Genomic DNA, 25,190 nt, shown 5'->3' on the forward strand with positions numbered 1-25,190 from the left:
TCCCTGGGTGGTGCAGTGGTTTGGCGCTTGCCTTTGGCCCAGGGCGCGATCCCGGAGACCCGGGATCGAATCCCCACATCAGGCTCCCGGTGCATGGAGCCTGCTTCTCCCTCTGCCTATGTCTCTGCCTCTCTCTCTCTCTCTCTGTGACTATCATAAATAAATAAAAATTTAAAAAAAAATTTAAAAAAAAATAATAAATGGTTGGAAAAAAGTCAGAATATTTCATAGCACATAGAAATTATAGGAAATTCAAACATCAGCGTTCATATAGTTTTATTAGAAACAGCCACAAGCATCACCTTACCTATTTTCTAGGGCTGTTCTCCTGCTATAAGAGCAGAGCTGAGTAACAGTGACACAGGCCTCAAGTGCCCTTGAGGCCCTTTCAAAAAAGGTTTACTGCCCAATTCGGAGCTCTAGCCAGCATGCTTAGGGGCCAAGCCCCAGTTTCGCATGTGGCTCCTTCATGTGGCAGCTTTATGAACTTGGGTAAGTGAAGGTGTCTTCCTGTCTGTGATGTGAAGGTGCTAACTAACGCTTCACCTGGCAGTGATAAGGAATCAACAAGTTAATGCTGCTGGTCACTATTACCACGTAGATCCACCCACCACCTGCCCAACCAACATAAGTAACCTCTGCCTCAAAATGCAAACCCCTACTCACAACATGGTCACTGTAGACCATTCCCCTATACCTCATCGTGTCCTCCCTGGCACTCATGAACACCAGCATACCACCAACTTCCACCCACCCTTGGGTCTCAGAGAACATGCATTTTCAGATGTGGGTGAATCATCCAGTCCTTCTATGTCCTACCACAACGACACCTTTTGCAACTGGAAATCCCACTCTGACCTCCAGCGTTCCACTGGGTATTCTCCTTGTGAACTGTCACCGTGCCTACCTTGCCCCTGCCTTGGCAGCTCTGGCCACATACACATGCTTCCTCCGCTCATCTTGGGGCACCCTCACCTCTCAGCCCAGCAGAGTTCTGTCCTACCTACCCGTCCTTCATGAGAGGTGAGCTCACTAACCCAAACACTTCAAGCATCAAAGGTCTCAGACCTTCACGCAGCAAAGGTTTCTGTGCAGAGCTTCAAATTCACAGGACACTTGCCTTTTGGAACTCTCCACTTAGAGGTTCCTCAAGATTAGCATGAATATCTGTGGATCTACCCACCCCTGAGTACAATGTCCTTAATCAGAATGAAGCATAGCAGTGTTCACAGCTGCTTCATCAAACAAGACTCCTGAATCCTCCTCGGGGACCCCTGCCCCCTTGTACCTAAATCCATGCCAGTTCCACTGATGAGCATCTTGCATTCACCTCATCTAGATGGCTATGGTTCCAGCATATGGCTCCTAGCCTTCAGTCTTATACACCTACTACTTGCTGACATTCCCACCCTGAAAGGTCTTCCTCCTAGCGACCAGAGGTACCATTGCCTGACACCATGTAGGGTACAGGGGGTTGCTGCCCTGCAATGTCTTCCATGATCCCCCATAACCTGGAGCCTACCCTCGCCCCACTTTTATTACTCCCCAAGCAGGTCTACACTCGGGCACAATGGCACACTCCATCCCTCCACAGGCCACACTCTTCCTAAGACATTTTCTTCCACCAGGCTGACTTCAGAGCACCCTTTTAATTTCAGCTACAATGATTGATTGATTGATTCATTCATTCATTCATTCAAGGAGCATTCTGTGCTAGGAACAGGAATAAAAAGGTCAAGGTAGCCACTATCCTACCCAGTGCTCACCTTCTGGGGGGCCACCTGTTTATTTTTCATTCCTAATCATACACTGTGTACTCCATTGGGGGTACAGAAAGTATCTCCATCATCATTTTAGGTTAATAAGGCAATGGCTGCTCATTGAAGTTTATGGGTTTCATCAATGAAGCAGTGCAGCACAATGGTTACAAGCTCTGTGTGCACATGTGCCTGTGTACGCACATACACAATGTATACAAGTGTGTATAACTTGGGCCAAGTCTCACTCATCCTTCTTCCTGCCCATGCCCTCCCACTTTACATCTTGGAGCTCAGGGTAGCTAGTTATAAGACAGGGATAAGTTATGCCAACCTCAAAAGGCCTTTATGAGAACTAAATATAATTTTTCACAGTAACATACTGGCAATGTATCTTACAGATGGTAAGCACTCAGTAATGGCTACTTCTGTGTTTTTTAAAAGATTTATTTATTTGAGGAGCACCTGGGTGGCTCAGTGGTTGAGCATCTGCCTTCAGCTCAGGTCATGATCCTAGGGTCCTGGGATCGAGTCCCAATCAGGCTCCTCGCCTGATTCTCCCTCTGCCTATGTTTCTGCCTCTATCTCTGTGCCTGTCATGAATAAGTAAAATCTTTATTTATTTGAGAGACAGAGAAAGAGAGCATGTGTGCAAGCTGGAGGACGGGCCAGAGGAGGAGAGAGAGAATTGTCAAGCAGACTCCCCACAGAGCCCAACAGGAGGCTCCATCTCACAACCCTGAGATCTTGACCTGAGCCGAAACCAAGAGTTGGACACTCAACTGAGTCACCCAAGTGTCCCAACCATATTTTTAATAAACTATCTCAGATATACCAAAAAATAGGGAAAACCAAATATCCATAAGCTCACGCACGTGCTAACTGAACCATAACCAGTATGAAGATTCTGTGTGCTCCTCAGAGATCACACTCCCTGCCCTCAGGCCACCTGTCGCCTCCACATCCTCTGAGAGCTTTGCACCACCTTTTATTTTTTTTATTTTTTATTTTTTTGCACCACCTTTTTAGACTTCTAAGATGGCTGCAGCCCCTTACATCTCATGCCTCGATTCCTAGTTCTCCTGCCTCCCTACTGAACAGCACTAGCCAGAGTAGCCAATGCACAGTGTAGAAACAGTGGGCTATAATTTTCAAGTCTAAGACTTACATAAGACCTCTCCCTGCCCTCTCTTGGATCACCTCTCCATGAGAAGCCAGTCTTTGTGCTAGGAGGACACCCCAGACATCCCATGGAGAAGACCATGTGGTAAGGCCTCCAGCAGGCAATATCAGTACAGCACCTTGGAAGAAGATCCTCCAGCCCCATCATCAGAAGAGCCTTCAGATGTTGCAGCCCAGCCAACATCTTAACTGTGACCTCATGGGACACTCTGAGACAGAGCCACCCAGCTAAGCTGCTCCCAAATTCCTGACCCCTAGAAACTGTCAGATGATCCATGTGTGTTGTTGTTTTAAGCCACTAAGTTTTGAGGTAATGTGTTATGCAACACTACATGACTGACACGAATATATATACAAAGAACAGACATATAACATGGCTCAACTCTAATGCATCTGTAAAAATTAGAATCAGGGAAAGTGGAAAAGATTATTTAAAGATGGGAAACAAACCACACACATCAATGTCAATGAAATTGCCACTTGAAGCCGTCAGTAAATAAATTTTTCCTGGGCTTTTCATCACAGTGGGGCCCCTACCTGCTCTCGCCTCCTTGCCTGCAGAGTCCCCTCTCCCCACTCAGGTGCTCACCAGTGGGTCTACAGCAAACTCCAGCAAACTCATCTCCCCACCTGCAGCCCCTCTAACTGTACTCCAGGAACAGAACAGAACACACGTCTGAGCTCAGCCTGATGGACAAAAGGAACAAGCTAAACATGTTAATGAAGAACTCAGTGTTTCACAAAGCATATTTTCCTTCATTTGCAAGAATTTGGACCTCAAAAAAAAAGTCAAGTGGCAGCCAAATGTCCTTGATAGTCATAGTCTTCTATCTAGTGACCCTAGAAAAGGGGTGTCCAGGAAGCAGAGGGAAGGCTTCATCCAACTCTGTTCCTCTACGGCTGGCCATTGATGAATCAATTAACTACCAAACAAAAACCATCCTCGGAGTCACCACCTCCCAAAAGGAAAACACAACCTAGAAAGACTCAGATTATTCTTCAGGATGGAATAATAGAGCAGCTTCCTCAAGTCTAGGATTACTTATTAGAGAACCAGCACAAACACACTTATAACAATGACATAACTGAACCAGGTAAAAAGAGCATCCTGCCATCATCACTCTCCTGATAACACATAATTACTCAAAACCAACTAGCACCGGAGCCCAGCTGGGAGGAAAGGGGCCCATGGACCTCACATGGCCCCCCAGCAGAGAAGGGGTGGGCACTTGTCTCTAATGCAGAACTGAATTTTAATTTTGCAGTGTTCAGTTTGGTTTTGCATTTAGTAGGATGCCAATGGCCACACTGTGCAGACCAGGCTCTCAAAGGGTGTTTGGAGCCAGAGAGCTCCAGAGCAGCAGCACTGCTCCTCGAGTGCAGAGTACCTCCCCACCCTGTGTCAGCCTCCAGGCCACAGCTTGTCAGCAAGGTCTGGAGTGACAACCTTCGGTTTGTTTTTGGCACATTTCTTAGTACTAGAAAGGCCATTTGAGCACAATTTTGGTCCCCAAAAGCAAAAAAGGGTGGTCTTTGTAAAGTGGTTTGAATTCACAGGCACCCATTTTTCTCTCATAATTTCAAATGAGTGGAAGACCATGGAGAAACAGACTGGGAACAGGCTGGAGTGCAGCTGGCAGGCTGCTTCAAGGGTCCCAGAGCAGGCAGCAATCGAGATGTCCAGCTGTCCACTATTCACACTGCTCAGTGCTCTGCACCATTTCAAATCCAACAGGGACCACAGCTCCTCCACCAAATGCCAGCATCTCCCTGGGATGACGTCTCAGCTCTGAGACAGAGGACACTCATCCAGAGCTACACATTTACTCTTCTGGGAAGTAGGTAAAACAGGTGGGTATGCTACACTTTTCACACTTGATGCTGAACTGGTGGGATGTACACACCTTCAACAGCCTGCTCTCCCCCCGCCCCCGACTTCCAGCGGGCTCACTTCACTGGTGTCCAGAGTCCTGCAGGAGCACACACACCACAGCTGTCACTCCTTTAACAACCTTTCTGTTTTGAATACTACACTATCTCCTTGGGCACAAGGGCCAATTTCTCTGGGGCAAATAGCTGGACATGATATTATAATACATCAAAAACATGCATTTTCAATTCGACTACAGATTGCCAAATTTCTCTTGAAAACAAGTGTAAGGAATGATGGTCCTCCAACTCTGGATGGGGGTTCCCCCTGCTGCTCATCACTTCTGAGGTACTGGCTTGTGTTGCTCACCTGGTGGCCGTGAAGCATGACCCTCATCTTGACTGCCACTTGCGGTTCCCTGGCTGCCAGCAAGGTTGAGCGGCATCTCTTCATGGATGCACTGGCTGCCCAGGCTTTTCTAGAAATTGCCATTTTCATAGCCTTCAGAATTGTCTCAGCGTTGTACACATAGTTCATACTTTCATTTTGTTCATGGTATGCTTGGCACATAAACTTTCACAGCTCCCCAAAGGTCTATGATCAGTTTGGCTTAAGAAAACCTCCCCTCTCCTAAAGCACAAAGCTGCTCCACAGGAGCTGAGTTCTGAAACCACTGGCATCCGCCCAGCACCCATCCCAAGCAGCCAGCTTGTCCAGCTGCCTGCACCCCTTTCCCATCTGCTTCCACACGCTCAAGAGCCTGTTCTGGGCTCTACTCTGGGCGCTGTCACTGCCCTCAACATCCCAGCACAAATATCACTGCTTCCAATAACAGAATATCCTGTGTGACAGGGCAAGTCCTCAGGCCAAGCTCCTCTTCAAATGTGGCTATTTATCATCTTTGCACTTAAAAAGTGCAAAGAATTTCCTATTGGGAGTCTTATTAGGATTATACATAATTTATAGTTTAATATAAGGAGAACTGACAACTTCAACTTCAGAATATTGAACTTTCCTATATTTTTACATGTCTGTTTACTTAGGTCTGATAAAATACTAAGAGTTATTTTTCTCCAAGTTATACATATTTTGTTATGTTTTTTTCTTCGTACCTATTTTTTGTTGCAGTCATAAATGGTATCTTTTTTTAAGATTTTATTTTTAAGTAACATCTACACCCAACATGGGGCTCAAACTCACAACCCTGAGATCAAGAGTCACATGCTCCACCAACTGAGCCAGCCAAGTGCCCCAAATGGTCTCTGTCTTAATATTATGTTTCCTCATTATTGTTCTTGTATATTGATCTTAGATCCAGCAGTCCTAGTGAACTTTTATTAATTCTAAAGATTTTCTGTAGATTCTCTTAAGTTTTCCCCACCTCTGCAAACAACATTCCTTTCCCTTACCTTAGCATACTGGCTAGTTATTTTCTCTACAACACTTAATGTAAGTGGTTAAGGATAGGTATCTTGTTCACAATTTTAAAGAGAATGCTTCTAAAGTTTCATCAGTAAGTATGATGCCTGCTGAAAGTTTCTGATTGATACCTTTCAATAGAGTAAAGAAGTAACCTTCTAATTCTGGCTTGCTAACTTTGTATCAAAGAGCAATGAATTTGGGGCACCTGAGTGGCTCAGTGCTTGAACATTTACTTTGGCTCAGGTTGTGATCCCCAGGTCTTAGGATCGAGTCCTGCATCAGGCTCTCTGTGAGGAGCCTGCTTCTCCCTCTGCCTATGTCTCTGCCTCTCTCTGTGTGTCTCTCATGAATAAATAAATAAAATCTTAACAACAATAACAAAAAGAGCAATGAATTTTACCAAATGCCTTTTCTCCATCTACTGAGAGGATCATTTAATGTGCAACATAGTGAATCACATACTAGATTTTCTCACATTGCATCACCTGAGAAAAGCCCTACCAACCCACTCACTTCAAGTAATATCAAACATAACAAAAAACGGAGACCTAATCCCTTCAGTTCTTTACAATCAAGCTTTACAATGTACTAAAAGATGCCTTATTCTATGACGACTATCAAGAAAAGTGTTCAAATACCTTCATTGTTGATATGTTCCTGTCCTTGGTATCTTCTCATCCACCATGGGAGAGACATTTCTGTAACCAAGAGTGCAGAGCCAAGCATCTCTGCACCCAAGGATGAAAATGACTGTTCCCTAACAATATTTATTTATTAAACCTAAAATCTCAGCCAGGCTCACTACAGACTATGCTGATAATGCTGAGAAGTAGAGGAACTGCACTGAAGGGATGTCCCTCAAATTCAGGAAATCCCCAGAATAAATACACAACACCTCAGAACCCATCACAGTGCTGACCTCATCCCTGTGCTTCTGACAGAAGACCAAAAACCGGGATGCTGCATCTCCCTTCCTGCTCCGTGGAGTGGAGGCCACGCTCTTCTTCCTTCCAGGAGGACACCCAACTCCTCTCTTGGGGTCAGCTTCTGCCAACTTCTGAGGAGTACTCTTTACTGTCCCAGGCTCACTTTCTTGGTTTTCAGCAGAGCCAGACAGCTTGGCTCTCCGCCTTCTCTTGATGGGAATGCCCTCTTCTCTCAGGGACTTGGGGTTATCAGCAGCTTCTTCAATGACTCCTGAGGATTCTACCACTTGTGCCGGAGACTCCACAGCAATGCTTGCCTCCTTAGCTACATGAGGGTTGAGGTGAAGCTGGTCCCCCACATAGAGAAAAGTGAACTTAGCTTTCCGTTCCTCTATGGACATGCTTGCAGCTTCTTCTGCTTGAACAATGCCCATTTCCCACTGGGCCCTCAATTTCCCTGAAATAGGTTTCAACAGCTGAAAAGAAAAACATATGACATTGTAAATTTCTTTATATAAGCAAAAAAATTAATCCACTTTAAAGATACTTTTACAATTCCAGATAAATTTAGAAATCAAACACTAAAGCCAATTAACTTGAAGGTTTTACATAGTACTCAGCCCAATATAATAACTGTTTCTTTAAACTAGAAATCAGTTCTCATCACATTATATATTATAGATAACATTTTATATATTTTCGTATATACAAAATAATTAAAATTATAAAACAAATTACCTCTATCATCAAATGAGTAAAATGAAAACTGTCTCTAGTGAAACTTGTCATGTTTTATAACAGCATACTTGGGCAAAGTTAAACAATGACAGACATAAATAAGCCATTACAATATATCAAGCAACCATAATTTCAAAACAAGATAAATAAGAATAAAAATTAAAGTTTTGGTCTAAAATTATACTTAAGGAACATCTATCACCTTAATTTTCTCAGCTTTCGTGGGTGCCTGCTTGGCACTTTCCTGGCATAATTTTTCAAACTGTCCTTCTCCTTCAAAAGCTACAAGGCTCTTCTCAAATATCCAAGCTCTTTCTGGGGCATCACCAAAGAACTGTACGTGATACTGGCGTGCACTCTTTTTCTGACCTAGTTTTTGAAATAAAATGTTAGAACTTGAAAGTTGGAATTTGGGATGAAATTAGGCAAGTCTATTAATAATTACTGATATGAAGCTGGAAGCTGCTTTGAAGTTGTTTTATTTGGTGCTGTTTGAGTCTGTTAACCTCAAAAAAAAGTTCTACTCTTTTTATCCCCACCATGCTCCACATCAAGGAGAAAAGAAATGCATTTATCAGGGACTCAGATAAGATTCAAATTCAACTAGGAAAGGACGTAGACATCTCCTCCCTTCCAAGATCCACTTAAAAAGATTACCAAATAAAGAAGGCAAGAAAGGATATCAACAAAGGGGCCATTCAACAGAGAGGGGACTCTGCAGCAATGAAGGGGACAGACTGGTTGTCAGCCTAAGTTTAAATCCCAAACCAAACCCATCACCTACCAGCTGGACAACCTTGGGCCAGTTCCTCACCCACAAAGCTCACAGAGGGAATTAAGACACCAATGACCTCTGAAGGCAGCCATGAGGCAACAGGGTAACCCCCCAAGAGGTACACTGCTGTTCTTCTTAGAATAAAGGAATAAGCCACATCCTACAGTGCAGCCAGAAGGGAGATGGGTGAGGAAAGAGACGCTTGATCCCAAAATCCAAGCGAGGAGGTGCCATATTCAGCTTAGGAAGAGTAAAGTTGAAAACAAGGAAGCTGGTTAAAAAGTCAGATCTCAGGGTGCCTGGGCAGCTCAGTCGGTTAAGCATCTGACTCTTGATCTCAGCTTAGGTCTTGATCTCAGGATTGTGAGTTCAAGCCCTGAGTTGAACTTAAAAAAAAAAAAAAGAATTTTTTTTTAATTAAAAATAATAAAGTGGTCTCAATGCCTGGATAGCTCAGTGTTTGAGCTTCTGCCTTTGGCTCAGGGCGTGGTCCCGGGTCTGGGGATCGGGTCCCACATTGGGCTCCCTGTGAGGAGCCTGCTTCTCCCTCTATGTCTCTGCCTCTCTCTCTGTATCTCTCATGAATAAAAAAATTAAATCTTTAACAATAAATAAATAAATAATAAAAGGTCAGATCTCTGTGTCGAGTGGAGGGAGGAAAAGGGATCTCCATGGTAGGACTGCTAGCCCCTGCTTTTTCATAGAGAATGCTGGCCACAAGAAATCCAAGAACACTTCCTAAAGAACCAAGACACCCCAAAGGAAAAACTCCTCCAGTATTTTGGAGATCCTCCCAACTACAAGGCCAATGACCAACTGGACCCTCTAAAATAAGCTAAGAGTCTCCCCACATACATGCTGCAGCAGTTCTGAGTGGTGCCCTCTCAAACACAAATGCAGTGTCAAGGACCCCCAAGACCCAGGGAAGCCTCAGCATAAATGAATCCAAGATACACAGAAATAAGCAGTCTCTGCAAGGCCACACACACAACTCCAGGAAGAGAGGACATCTAACAAAGAAAATCTCTAGTTTGCTATGAAAAGAGAACAGAGAAAAAGAGTGATTAGAGACTTTAAAATACAATTTAAAAAAATAGCAAGAAATCTTGGAAAGTTAGTTAAGAATCTCTCAGAAGGGAAACCTGAGTGGCTCAGTGTTGAGCATCTACCTTCGGCTTAGGGCGTGATCCCAGGATCCTGGGATCGAGTCCCACATTGGGCTCCCTGCAGAGAACCTACTTCTCCCTCTGCTTATGTCTCTGCCTCTTTCTGTGTCTCTCATGAATGAATAAACAAATTTTAAGAATTAAAAAAAAAAAAAAAAGGGATCCCTGGGTGGCGCAGCGGTTTGGCACCTGCCTTTGGCCCAGGGCGCAATCCTGGAGACCCAGGATCGAATCCCACATCGGGCTCCCCGTGCATGGAGCCTGCTTCTCCCTCTCCCTATGTCTCTGCCTCTCTCTCTCTCTCTGATGACTATCATAAATAAATTAAAAAAAAAAAAAGAATTAAAAAAAAATCTCTCAGAAAGAAGAAAAAGAGTAAGATGAAAAACATCTACTCCCATAAGCAACCTATAAGATCAACCCAGGAAGTACCGTACCCAAGTAATTACTCTTCTAGCGAGAGAAACAGAGAAAGTTGTCAAACACACACACACACACACACACACACACACACACACACACAAAACACAAGACCATGTCTCAGAACGGAAACAATCCTAAATGCCTCATCTAATACCCACACCAATGCACGTTTGTGACATTTGAGCTGTTGGGGGAAGAGACAAGTGCAGCTTCCATGTTCATGGAACAAAAAGTAGGATAACAAGGTACTTCAGGGGATCCCTGAGTGGCTCAGCGGTTTGGCACCTGCCTTTGGCTCAGGGAGTGATCCTGGAGTCCTGGGATCAAGTCCCACATCGGGCTCTCTGCATGGAGTCTGCTTCTCCCTCTGCCTGTGTTTCTGCCTCTGTGTGTGTGTGTGTGTGTGTATCTGAATGAATAAATAAAATCTTAAAAAAATAAAAAATAAAAAAACAAGGTACTTCAAAGGGCAGCCTGGGTGGCTCAGCGGTTTAACGCCTGCCTTCAGCCCAGGGAGTGATCCTAGAGACTCAGGATCGAGTCCCAAGTCGGGCTCCCTGCATGAAGCCTGCTTCTCCCTCTGCCTGTATCTCTGTGTGTGTGTGTGTCTCTCATGAAGAAATAAATAAAATCTTTAAAAAAAAAAATCAACAAAGTGAAGTACTTTTTTTCTTTTTTTTTTTATTCATGAAAGAGAGAGAGAGGCAGAGACACAGGCAGAGGGAGAAGCAGGCTCCATGCGGGAGCCCGACGTGGGACTCGATCCCGGGTCTCCAGGATCACACCCTGGGCTGCAGGCGGTGCTAAACTGCTGCGCCACCGGGGCTGCCCTCAAGAACTCCTGATGCTAGGAGGAAATGATGTAAAACCTGCAAAATTCTGAAAAGAATTATTTTCAACATAAAATTATATACTGAGCCAAACCACAAAAGTGGCATCCTCTGAATGACAGGGAATCAGCTTTACCTCCCATGCACACTTTCTTAGAATCCCAAAAATATACTCCAGCAGAAAAGAAAAACTGACCAAGAGTGAGCACAGTGCAGAGCCACAGAAAACAATGCATGTAACCCGGGAAAGCAACTTTTAAAAAGTCTAAGATTACTACTATGCATAAGATTAAGGGTGCCAGTGATACAGACTGAGGGAGGAAAACGGAAGATTCTAGGAGACAACTCCAGGCTCAGTCCCAGAGTCTGCTTGAGATTCTCTCTCCCTCTCCTTCTGCCCCTCCCCTGCTCATGCACCCTCTCTCTAAATAAATAATCTTTTTTAAAAAGATTTTTAAACTTATTTGAGAGAGCAAGTGAGAAAGTGAGCACAAGCAGGGGGAATGGAAGAATGAGAGGGAGAAGCAGACTTCCTGCAGAGCAGAAAGCCCAATGTAGGACTTGATTCCAGGACCCTAGGATCATGAGCTGAAGGCAGACGGTTCACCGACTGAGCCACCCTGGCACCCAATAAATTAATTATCTTAAAAAAAAAAAAAAAAAAGATGAGGTCCAAGGAGCAGGAAAGGAAAATGGTAATCAAACGCAGGTTTCCGGGCAGCCAGGGATGGCTCAGTGGTTTAGCGCCACCTTCAGCCCAGGGCGTGATCCTGGAGACCCGGAATCGAGTCCCATGTGGGGTTCCCTGCATGGAGCCTGCTTCTCCCTCTGCCTGTCTCTGCCTCTCTCTCTCTGTGTCTCTCATGAACAAATAAATAAAATCTTTAAAAAGAAAAAGAAAAAGAAAAGCAGGGGTGCTTGCTAGGCTCAGCAGTAGAGGATGTGACTCTTGATCTTGGGGTCATGGGTTCAAGCCCCATGTTGGGTGTAGAGCTGAAGGAAGGAAGGAAGGAGGGAAGGAAAGCAAGCAGGTGGGCGGGCAGGCAGGCAGGAGGGAAGGCAGGAAGGAGAGAAGGCAGGCAGGCAGGCAACAATTAACTCCAAGAAAAACAAAAAGTTGTACAAAAAAAGAAAAGGCGACTAGAGAATACACTGCTTTTCACTGAATGATATTTTGTAATCATAATCAAAATTATGTAAATACTTGTTTGCTGTAATAAAAACAGTGAGTTAATCTGCCCCCTGGAGTGGCTAGCTAGTAGGCTAAAAATTAAAACAAATAAAAAGCACCAAAAAACTAAGTTAGAGTTAATTATATGTAGAGGATTGGAAAAAAAGAAATAAACAATTGAAGAGATCCAGCTTCATTTTCCATAATAAAAAATCAACAGAAAATATCTGAATAATGTTAAATCAAAAGATAGTAATTAAAACTAGAAGCAGGGATCCCTGGGTGGCGCAGAGGTTTGGCGCCTGCCTTTGGCCCAGGGCGTGATTCTGGAGACTCGGGATCGAGTCCCACGTCAGGCTCCCAGTGCATGGAGCCTGCTTCTCCCTCTGCCTGTGTCTCTGCCTCTCTCTCTCACTGTGTGCCTATCATAAATAAATAAAATAAAAAATTTAAAAAAAAATAAAAAAAGATTAAAAAAAAAAACTAGAAGCAAATGTTGGAAGAGTTAAAAATAATTAGCTCGAAGGAGAAGATTGAACTATTTTTCACTGTTAACCTTTCAGTAGAATTTGGTCTGTTTATAAATGCATATGCTGATTTGATTTTACAATTCAAATTGGAATTCAAAAATACATTAAGGGCTTTGGGACTTCTTGCATTACTTTAATACTTGGAAAGAACTTTCCTTGGTCATGAAAAGGACTACAAAAGACACCACAGCATTCGCGTAATGAAGAAAATCTGTTATAGTGCTTAAGATGAGATGCACTATATGAACCTACATTATTTTTTATAAATAGTTAATTACACAGAAAAATGCTCCTTACAAGTCAGGTGGAAGAAAAGCAGAGAAGGGGCAGGCACTTGGGTGGTTCAGTGGTTGAGCGTCTGCCTTTAGCTCAGGGCATGATCCCAGGGTCCTCGGATTGAGTCCCACATTGGACTCCCCTCAGGGTGCCTGCTTCTCCCTCTGCCTATGTCTCTGCCTCTCTCTGTGTGCCTCACATGAATAAACAAATAATCCTTTTAAAATAAATAAATAAATAAATAAATAAATAAATAAATAAATAACTAGCTAGCTAGCTTTGGTTCAAGTGAGAGGTGAAAATCTCACAGTTTTATTTTACCACATAATTAACCAGCTATCCCACCATTTATTAGTAATTATTTCTTCTGTGATTTCTGATGTTCATCAATCATGGTTGGTTCTTACAATCCCTTCTAAGAAAACCTTTCCTCCACCAATAATAGCCCAAATACCTAATTTTTCATTACAATCCTTTCCTCCCCATCATGGCCCAGCAGACTTAAGGTGGCCCCTGAGTCTCTGAGCCAGACTGAGCCAGTCTCTCTACAGATTCTACAGAATCCTTTAATAGCAGTCACCCATGCATGCAGAATGGACCCCACATACAGACAAAGCTCCAGGATGGAAGAGAAGCCATAAAAAAAAAAAAATGCAGACAAGTGTCTACAGAAGCAAGATTAGAGCACAGGGACAAAAATCCCAAGGACATGACCTCACAAAGTTCTAAGGAAATACAGGACAAGTATCATCATGCTTGAATTTCCTGGTTTAGCCCCTGGGGGGCACTAGAGCACCAAAATAGGTAAAGCAGAAACGCGGTATGGCAAAAAAAACAGGCACGTTCATTTTTTTTTTAAGATTTATTTATTCATCAGAGACACAGGTGTGGGGGGGCGGGGGCAGAGAGAGAAGCAGGCTCCAGGCAGGGAGCCCGATGCGGGACTCAATCCCAGGATCCCAGGATCATGCCCTGGGCCAAAGGCAGGTGCTAAGCCGTGGAGCCACCCAGGGATTCCCACAATAGGCACATTCATTATCACAGTGGGTGATTTTAACACAACCTCACTTAGTAACTGAGAGAAGCAAAAAAGGAATAAAATCAGTGAGAAGATTATACTATCAAATAACCCAAGATATAAGAAAGCCAGATGACCTGTAATATTTTTAGAAAATGTCGGAATTTAGAAATAAGGCAATGAGGGTTCCCTTCCATAACAGAAAAAGGAACAAAAATTTCCCGTTATCTGATGAGAAGACTAGTGAGATAAAGGTGTACAAGAAGATGGTGAAGCTCCCAGATGCAACAGAATTCAGTTTTCTTCACAGTACCATATCTAAGACATACATTTATTTCTGTTTCCAACTTATAGAGTCAGATCTCAAAGCTGCTCATCCATCTGGATGCCCTTGTAAATAGCAAGCAAGACAAGTTATGCTTACTATATATCACAAAAATGCTACTAAAGCTTTCATTAACTTAACTTTTCAAAGGAAATTTGAACTTTCAAAAGAGTCTGGATTGAGCTGCAGCCTATGGAGGTGTATTCTTTTCTGCATGTAGATTATACTTCAATTTTTAAAGTCTAAGTACATTACTAAGATCCAAACCAAGCACATCTATAAATCCAAGCATGATAAGTTAAAAAAAAAAAAAACCACAAAAAACAAAAGAAGTACACACACACACACACACACACACACACACACAAACAAAAAAAACAAGAAGGAGAGAAAATCTGGGTAGGGGTCAGGGTGAGGCAGTTGTACCTCACAGGAAAAGAAAATGCCCACTTCACAAGACCCCCATGTTCAACCAGCTCTGTGCCAGAAGCCACCCCTTCTTCAGGTCCCTGGGCCCAACACAGACACCTAAACCCCCAAAGCACACCCACCCTTTACCATGTCACTCCCACCCACAATAGAGCTGCTGCTTGGAGCCAAGTCTCAGGACTGCCTGGAGTCCTACTTTACACATCCCTGGTGAATCCTCTGACTCCCATAGCAATGAACACAACTGGGCCCAGATCTGGGCTTCTACACACCACTGTCTTCTAAAAAAGATCAAAGTTTTTTCCCAAGAAAACGGATTGATTCCATGACTAGGGCAAACAAAGTATAAAATGAGCAAGGAACATCTTGTTGGGCCACATGTAAGAAGTGCTCAAAGTCCGAATGAGAGGTCAAAGGGACACTACTCAAGGGACCTCATGAGACTCTTGCTGGTTAAATTTGGGACAATTTGAGCATCAAAATGTAAAATGAGGGCAGCCCGGGAGGCTCAGTGGTTTAGCGCCACCTTCAGCCCAGGGCGTGATCCTGGAGACCTGGGATCCAGTCCCATGTCAGGCTCCCTGCTTCTCCCTCTGCCTGTGTCTCTGCCCCTCTCTCTCTCTGTGTTTCTCATGAATAAATAAATAAAATCTTTTTTAAAAAATGTAAAATGAGGGAGATCCCTGGGTGGCTCAGTGGTTTGGCACCTGCCTTTGGCCCAGGGCGTGATCCTGGAGTCCCGGGATCGAGTCCTGTGTTGGGCTCCCGGCATGGAGCCTGCTTCTCCCTCTGCCTGTGTCTCTGTCTCTGCCTCTCTCTCTCTCTCTCTCTCTCTCTCTCTCTCTCTGTGTGTGTGTGTGTGTGTGTGTGTGTGTGTCTATCATAAATAAATAAATAATTTTTTTTAAAGATTTTATTTATTTACTCATGAGGGACACACACACACACACACAGAGAGAGAGAGAGGCAGAGACACAGGCAGAGGGAGAAGCAGGCTCCATGCAGGGAGCCTGACATGGGACTAGATCCTGGGTCTCCAGGATCACGCCCTGGGCTGAAGGCGGTGCTAAACCGCTGAGCCACCGGGGCTGCCCAATAAATAAATATTTTTTAAAAAATGTAAAATGAGTAAGAATAAGGAGTTGGGGACTGGGTGATGGCCACTGAGAAAGGCATATGACGGAATGAGCACTGGGTGCTATATGCAACTGATGAATCACTAAATTCTACCTCTGAAACTAATAAAACACTATATGCTAATTAAAGTGAATTTAATTTTTTTTTTTTTTTTAATGTTAAGGTGTCTGGGTAGTTCAGTGGTTGAGTGTCTGCCTTTGACTCACATTATGATCCTGGAGTCCTGGGGTGGAGTCCCACATCAGGCTCCCAGCAGAGAGCCTGCTTCTCCCTCTGCCTGTGTTTCTGCCTCTTTCTGTGTCTCTCATGAATAAATAAGTAAAATCTTTAAAAAAATTTTTTTTTAGAAGAGTAAGGACAGAAAGCCTGGGTGGCTCAGATGGTTGGATGTCTGCCTTTGGCTCGGGTCATGGTCTCAGGGTCCTGAGATTGAGCCCCACTTCATGCTCCCAACTTGGTGGGGAGCCTGCTTCTCCCTCTTCCTCTGCCCCTTCTCCTGCTTGTACACTCTCTCTCACTCTCAAATGAAAAAAAAAAAAAAAAGAGTAAGGACTATACTACGTAACAAAATTTTTAAGAAGCAGCTCATTTTCACAGAAAAATACCAGTTAATTAAGCACAGAAAGCAAGACAAAAATCAACAGTTACCATTTTATAGAGCCATGGGTCATGAGTGCTGACACCATGAAGTAAGACTAGCAGGGGAAACTAATCTCCAACCACAGCCACAGATCACTCGCTAATGACAAAAAAGTCCTATATTTTCCATTGGCCACCACCTCCTGGGAAGTGGGATAGCTGACCCCAAGAGCTCCTGATGAAATTCAACTGATGGGAGCATCCTTCTGTCACTACCACCACCCGCTCCCCATTCTGTTTCTTCTGACTCCTTCTCTTCTCAAAGGTCATGTGACTATCCTATCAGAGAATTCACCCTGGCTCCCTTCCTTTTGGACTACTTTTCAAATGCACATTACCAGTCTTCTGAAGTTGATGTGCTTGTGATTATGAGTGCTGCCTTCCCTGTGTCCCCAAATAATTCCTAGAGAAACATATTGCAAGAAGGCAGGTATTGAGGGAAGGGCTAAGCTCAAGCCCCTTCCCTCAAGAACACCAACAGGTACTCCTGAATCGTCTTGTGAACCTGAATATGATCACAAGAGACTAGAGCAGTTGAGAACAGGCTGGGGCAGGAAGTGCTGTTGTACACTGCAGAAGTCTAAACAGACAGGACAGCTAAATGCAATGCAAGCATCCTTTTCAATCCAGAGTGAAGAAAAAACAGGCACAGAGAAAATATTGAATATTACTGGGGAAGTCTAAGCAAGAGCCACGATGATGGGACACAGTCACTGATACAATGCTCCCTACATGTGGCTGGGTGCTCAGTTGTGTGGAAAGCAGTCCTTGTTCTTAAAAAATCCCTGCTGGCACATCTAGGGGTGAGGCACCATGACACCTACAGCCTACATTCACATGGGTTGGCCAAGAGGAGAGTGTCCACATTCAGAAAGAGATGGAGCAGGTCACCAAAACATTTAAAGTTTGCAAATATAGCTGAGGGTACATGGATGTCCGTTGCATTGTTCTACTTTGAACCATGGGCTTGGGAAGGTTTTTGTTTGTTTGTTTGGGGGGGGGGGCGGTGTTTAAATAAAAAACAAACAAGCAATAATACAAAAATATTTCACAAAGCAAACAAACGACAAGATGGCACTGCTATGAAAGCCAAGGCACATCTGGCAACATAAAGGCACTAAGAATGGGTACAAATTTATTTAAAGTAAATGACCCAACACTACCCTGCAGGGAAATAACTGGCCAAACCGGAATGTTTTCAGAAAAGAGTCCCAGAGGTGTCTGGGGGAAGGGGATGGGATAGATACAATAAAATATCTGGTTTTATTTTTTTTTTAAAGATTTTATTTATTTATTCATGAGACAGAGAGAAAGAGAGAGAGAGAGAGAGGCAGAGACATAGGCAGAGGGAGAGGGCCTCATATGAAGTGGAACCCTCAGACATTAAAAAGGAATTGCGGGATCCCTGGGTGGCGCAGCGGTTTAGTGCCTGCCTTTGGCCCAGGGCGCGATCCTGGAGATCCGGGATTGAATCCCATGTCGGGCTCCCGGTGCATGGAGCCTGCTTCTCCCTCTGCCTGTGTCTCTCTCTGCCTCTCTCTCTCTGTGTGACTATGATAAATAAATAAAAATTTAAAAAAAAAAAAAAAAAGGAATTGCTTGTGATAGGTTAGGCAGACCAGTGGCATGAGACTCATAATGCCCACACTGACTCCCACTTTGCTTTGCGGCATGGTTTTAGAGGAGCTGGGAAGGAACCAGCAGCACTCAGGCACATCAGTGTGCCTGCCCAGCCTCTGTCTCAACTGATAGTTTTTTTCATACTTGACCAAGTCTAGAATCCTCTGGGGTACATCCTGGGGTCCCTAAGCCTCATGGAAGGGACTCCCCAATTCCATCAAGCTGAGGATGCCAAAGGTCCTCCATGAAGTAAGAGCTAAAGCCACCCCAAAGGGTCTTCTCTGGCCACCACACATAGTAAGCAGATATGCTTTCCTGAGCCTTGAGGCAGAGTCTAACCACCCCTGGGGGCAGGAAGATGGGCAGGACTCAGACAGAGGCACGCAGGACTCAAGCATAGTCCCCTTCATCCTGAACCCATCTCCTCTCAAGGCTGTTTACCAGAGAGGCTCCCCTGTACCCCATCCCCAGCAGCCATCTGCTTCACACACACAGCAAGCCAATAGCACCCCAACCTATAGTGAGAGCAGCAATGCTGCTCCTGTGAGAGCTCAGGCCTCTAGTCAAAGAACAGGAGGGGACATGTACTCACATACCCCTAAGATGCCATATAAGGCTGACTGATCAGCAGTACTAGGGGGTTGGGAAGGCCACCTGGCCCAGCCCACAGCTCTAGTCACCACACCTTTCAAGGGTGCAAAGATCAGTTGGGCACTACCTTGGCTCAGCTCCAACACTGTGCTCACCATCTATCACCTTCCTCAAACTGAATTCAAACTCTACTCTGAAAAAGAAAAAAAAAATAAAAAAAATAAAAAATAAAAAAAACTCTACTCTGGAAGAACTTTCTACAAGAATCTCAAACCACCTGAACTCATTTTTCCCTCCAAAACACATGAGTTTTTCTGTTTTGTGAGCTCTCCAATTAATATTAAAATTAGCATCTACTCTAATCTGTATCACTAATATATTCTTAATGTGTTCTTCAATTGCTCCATGGACCAATTTATATTCCCAAGTTTCATGATGCCAAAGAATAGTTCTATTTTTTTCCTTCTTCCCACAGGCCTAAAAAATAAACTGGTAGTATAAAATATGATTTCTGAAAATCATGCTGAAATAAGCAATCACTATTTATTAAACAATAATAAATTATCATAAAACCTGGAAACCAATATAAAGCCAAGACCACTCCTCTATTAATACTAATTCAATCAATAAAGTACATATCTGAGTTGGATATAAAAAGAAATGACAATGTGTTACATCTGAACCAATTATTAACTTTAAAGCTGCAAAAAAGAATGACAAATTCAACAACAAAGAAACAAAATCCGATTCACATATAAGCAAAGGATTAGAATAGACATTTCTTCAGAAACATTAAAATGGCCAATAGCGGGCAGCCCCGGTGGCGCAGCAGTTTAGCACCGCCTGCAGCCCAGGGTGTGATCCTGGAGACCCAGGATCGAGTCCCACATCAGGCTCCCTGCATGGAGCCTGCTTCTCTCTCTGCCTGTCTCTGCCTCTCTCTCTCTCTCTCTCTCTCTCTCTCTCTCTCTCTCTCTCTCTGTGTCTCTTATGAATAAATAAATAAAATCTTTAAAAAAAAATGGCCAATAGCACAAGACAAGACACTCAGCATCACTAATCCTTAGGAAATTGCAAACCAAAACTACAAAAAGTAGACAGACAATAGAACGGTGGGTGCCAAGGGTTGGGAGGGGCAGGAAGGGGCACCGAGGTTCAGATTCACAAGATGAGTGAGTCCTGGGATGGATTGGTGGTGATGACCATACAACAATGTGAAAATGTTTAATACATTTTCAGACTGAGCTGTGCCTTTAAAAATGGTCAAGACGGGGGGAAAAAAAGGTCTAGATGGTAGAGTTTATGTGTATTTTAGCACAATTTTTTTAAATAGAAAAAAAAAAAAAGAAAGAACCATCGTAGGGCTATGGAAAAGTAAAAAAAAAAAAAAAAAAAAAAAAGTTTGCACATTAGAAAGAGTAAGTGCAGAAAGGGAAAGATGGAAAAATAATCCATAAACACAATACCTTTAAGTTTGGTATAGTTGTGAAGGAGTGGATCAGCAGAAACCATGCATGGCCACCAAGGGTAACCGGACACTTTGGACCACACCAAATCACCGACATTATATTTCAACAGGTGGTCTTTATCTCTGCCAGTATTTGGACAGGACTCTTTCTTAGCTGCAATCTGAAAATGAACAAAAGACATACTAACACATCCAATAAGTACTTCTAAACCCAGCCTTCTATCCACAGATTAATCAGACTATAGGTTTAAAACACACACACACACACACACACACCCCTAAAGGAGGAGCATACTGGGGGCACATGGGTGGCTCAGGCTGATTAATAAGCAACTGACTTCAGCTCAGGTCATGATCTCCAGGGGGTCCTGGGATCCACGCTGACATGGGCTCCCTCTGCCCCTTCCTGCCACTCATACTCTCTCTCAAATAAATAAAATCTTAAAAAAAAAAAAAAAAGGAACATGCTTCCCCTGCTATCACTTCATCAAAATTGTCCCTTGCTCAAGGTACAAGGTATTATTAATAAGTAAAATCGTAAAAAAAAAAAAAAAAAAAAAAAAAACGAAAAAAAAAACAAAATTGTCCCTTGCTCTAGCTAAAGAATTAGCACAGTGCCTGGCACACACAGTAGGTAATCAACATTATGAACCTACATAAATTGATTTCCTTGGCCTGGTAGATGGTCTTTAATGGTGCTTTATTCACTTAGCCCAAAAAGAATTTTCATAGATCAAATCCATATTCTGACCCTCCCACTCCCCAGCCATGTATCTGTCATTTCTCTGGAGCACATGCATCACTCGCAGGAAAGGGCCCAGAGTGACAAGGACATCAGGAAGGCGTGGCCACAGGTCTCAGCCTCATTTGTTGATCTGAGTCCTGGGGCTGTAAGCTTGTTTCTCCACCTGAGAACACAAGTCACTTTAGGAGTCTGAAGACCTGACCAGGGCCACTATCACCACACACCCCTCTCAGTTCTGCCCTCCAGTGGGACAAGCACAGTCAGCATAGCCCCCTCTTGGGTGTGAATTCCCCAGCTTTCTCTTAAGAGCTCTACATACTTGGGCAAAAAGCTTAATTGGTTTGGGCTTCAGTTTATTCATCTGTAAACCAAGGACAGCAGGTTTGAAATCTCACTGGTTGTTAAAAGGATTAGTGTGCGTGGTGGTAAGGGCTGGCCTAGAGCTGCCACATTACACACTGCATTACAGAATAGTTTTATTTATTCTATCAGAAGTATTCTTCTTTGCGGGATATGCTTGGTGTAATAATAGGTAGAGTACCTCAAAAAAAGCCAGCTCTCTGATTACTCCACGGTATCCCAGTTTTACATTTTTTGTCATCTAAGCCACACGACAGCCCCATAAAGATGAGTAGTATCACCTCCATACTGAAGATGGAGAGTCAAAATTCAGGCATTTTACCCAAGTCTTTACAAAATCAAGTAGCAGAGCAGGAAAGAACTTGCACCAGCCTCTTCCCTTATGAAAGAGTGAGGTCCCCTACAATCATGGGCATTTCAAAACCCACTGTATCAGCCCAGTTCACTAAATCGATCTTTAAAAAGTTCACTGTAGGAGTTACATTAGCAAAAGCTAAACAGCTCCTGAGCACTTAAAACACTCTTTTCAAACCCTTAAAAACTTTCATTATTTTAATGACTTCAAGGAAACTGTGGCCATTTCCCCTCTTATCTGTGAAAGTTGTAAATAAAATTCCTCAATTGTAATTTTAAACTAAATATTCCAACCCAAACCGGTTTCAGGTTCCCTTTGCCCACCCCTGCAAGTGAACCTGGAGTTTCAGGTAAAGACCAACAGGCACCAGGCACCTTCCAAATTCTGTTCATACAGACTGTATAGACTGCCAGCCCCTGGCACCCCCCTAGTTCCTTCAGCCAAGGCCAGAGTTCCCTGACTGTTTTGTATGACTTAAATTAAGTAGTGGGCCATCCTGAGTGCCATGTTAAGATACAGTGACATAAACCACTACATTCCTTCACTATAGGTTGGGGGTTTCCACCCAGTGTTTGATGAGTGAACACTTGCTCAGATGTGTTCCGAATGCTGGGCTCTGCGCTGAGAACCCAGAAAGTGAAGGTATAAGAACACAACCCTGGTCCTCAAGGAGGCAGACCATCTGCTGGACCCCTGGTAGAGGAGACAAGCTAAGTGGACAGTGGACCATGTGGAAGGACAGGAGTACTCCTGCATAACACAGCTTTGTTCCCTATTCCTCACATGGCATAAATTTAAGAAGCCCGATGCTAGATCCCCACATACCTCTATCATTAGGCTAAATTATGTCTCTGGAGAGAAGATCCGTGAAAAAGAGTACAGTCTAAAGATCAAGGGCTCTGGAACTGGCCAGACCTGAGTTTAAAAACTGGTTTTACCTCTTGAGCCACTTTCATCTTGATCACTTAGTTAACCTCTCCAGGCCTTACCACTGGCTCAACAGCTGCTGAGAGGCCAAAAGTGGGCAATGTCAGGGTATCCTGATGCAGGGGCCCAGGCCACAGGCAGACAGGGAGAACTGGAGAGCAGATGCATGGCAGCCTCTCCTCCCCTCCCCCCGACCCCACACGCAGAGGCCCCCCTCACGATCCTCCCCTGGCCACAACTCTTCACAGATACCTTTTTATCTGAGGGACTTGAGATCTTGGACACCAGTGCTGCTTCGACAAGACCCTGCTCCAGGAAGGAATCGTATTTTATGCTTCTCTTCCTGCTCCTTCTTGCTTTATTTTCTGCTTTTTGTCCGTTTTCTTCTGACTGGGATACAGCAGCAGCACCGTCACCACAGATTGAAGATTCAAAGAGAGGTTTCCCATTCATGTATGTTTTGGTGATCTTCAGCTTAATCTCCGGAGAGCCATTTTTGATAGGGGTGGTGTTAGGCGGTGTCCCAAGTCCTTTCCCTTCCTGTGACTCAAAACGTAATTTGGCATCATGAGCACCAGGTTCTCCATTAAATACACGGGAAGTTAGATCTTTCAGCTTCTCAGATGGAATAAAGGGAAGGGCATCGTGGCCATTAAATTTTTGCATGACCCCCTCCTGCAGACTGGTAGAGAGGTGGGCTTTGCTGAGGAATACAGAACATTCACGATTCACTTCACAGTTCTGAGTCTTTCCGTTTGTATTGCCAAGGATTTCTGGTGCCTGCTTCATCTTTATGCACTCTACAACTTTCTGAACAGAAAGAGGATTTTTTTGATGCTAAATTCCATTCAGCCCAGATGCTTCTGTTCTTAGAACACTACAGTATTAGAAAAACAAAAATAAAAAGAAACATAATATTTAAAACCTAACTTAAGTATGCCAATACCTCTTCAGCTTTGTGTGGTTATTTGTTTCGAGGCAATTTATGATATTTACATAATCATTTAGGTCATAGAAGGCAGTTCTAATACTTCAAAAATGAGACAGAATCACAAAATGATAAAACTGAAAGGAAAGGAACAAGGATAATTTTTAAGGAGGAGAACACAAAAGTCAGGCCCCCAAGTCGCACCACCACCACCAACAACTAGCAATGAATGTGGCCGTGGACACATGATTAGTTGGCTCAACCACTGCTGAAATGGGGAGATCACCACTAGTACATGTGCCTGGGGCAGCTAACACAAAGGCCTTTGTAAAAGGACAGAGGGAAAAGCTCAAAAACAAAGTTCCCCTGGGCACAGCTGAGGACTCCAGGCAGAGGTTCAGCCACATGCCCAAGGTTACTAATCAGCACAACAGAAAACCAGATCTCCCAGTCCCTGCCACACCATTAGCTCCAGATTAATGGTGGGGGCAGTTAAAAAATGAGTCAGTTCTGGTTTACACTCTGACTAGTCATTTAATCTCTGTCTTCTACCCTGTCCTTGCCCAGGCCCAAACTAACTGCTTATGACAAGAAGCATTGCAGGAATGGTAAATTCTCTTCAGCTATCTCCTGAAGATTAACTAGCAAGGTCAACACCACTGAGCCATAACATGCACTACTTGCCTTTGGCCACACTGGCCACTTAAGGCCCAAGGGCAGCAGGGGGCAATTTTAGGAAGACCCCTTAGGTTACGTGTGATGATTGGGGTCCTTACTGTACAGCTATAGTCCTCTCTTGGGGACACCAATGATGGCACTGAAACCCAAAGGACAGCTAGTAACCAGGGACAGGTAGGCACCCATTCCAGCTAGGAAGACATTCACCAAGACGGCATTATGTCAGCTACCAGTGAGAGCCCCCCACCCAAGAAGGCAGCACCAGTTCATGGGACACCAGCGAGAAGCTGAGAGCACAGAGCAGAGAGGTCCACACGTGCACAGCAGCAGTTCTCAACTGTGGAAGCCTCTATTTCCCAGGGACACTTAGCATGGTCTGGAAACACTGTGTGATTGCTACCACTAGGGAGCTGTTACTGACCTCTACTGGGGAGGGTCAAGAAGCTTGTTAAATACCCTTTGACCCACAGGACCGCCTCCATATCGGAAAACTATCTGGCCAAAATGCCAACAGTGCCAAGGTGGAGAAATCTGAGGTGCAGCAATAAGGAACATAGACTTCACTGGAGAGTCACGGGGGAAAAAGGAGCACATGAAGCAGCCCGAGCTCCAGGAAGTGTCCTGCGCACCCAGTAGCCTCCTGACATGGAACTTGTGGGACAGCATGCACTTTTACTCACATGGTATTTTTTTTAATGTAAATTATTACAACTCAAGTCACATTAACTGGGTAAAAATATAAAAAACAATTACTTGAAGACACGAAGAGAGACTGAAAGCAGGAAGAAAATCAATGGGAGTCAGCTCCTGGAAGAAAGTGCCAGGAGAGCGTGCCGGCTTTCAGTTTTGTGCCTAAGGAGAGTTTGAGGCAACAGGAACAGCTGTATAAGAAGTAAAACTTCGG

The 25,190-nt window shown here is 43.9% G+C and overlaps 1 protein-coding gene across 1 annotated transcript in view; it reads right to left on the reverse strand.

Moving 5' to 3' along the window:
• The window catches only part of NSD2 (nuclear receptor binding SET domain protein 2), a 61,847-nt gene extending 38,319 nt beyond the window's left edge, over window positions 1–23,528 (reverse strand). The window contains 5 exon segments of the mRNA XM_041751764.1: window positions 7,151–7,633; window positions 8,098–8,264; window positions 20,292–20,454; window positions 22,933–23,510; window positions 23,513–23,528. Of these exon segments, the coding sequence (XP_041607698.1) occupies window positions 7,151–7,633; window positions 8,098–8,264; window positions 20,292–20,454; window positions 22,933–23,510; window positions 23,513–23,528 (1,407 nt within the window).
• Between the last annotated feature and the right edge of the window lie 1,662 nt (window positions 23,529–25,190).

Source organism: Vulpes lagopus, chromosome 4, assembly GCF_018345385.1.
Source record: "Vulpes lagopus strain Blue_001 chromosome 4, ASM1834538v1, whole genome shotgun sequence".
Lineage (NCBI taxonomy): Eukaryota > Metazoa > Chordata > Mammalia > Carnivora > Canidae > Vulpes > Vulpes lagopus.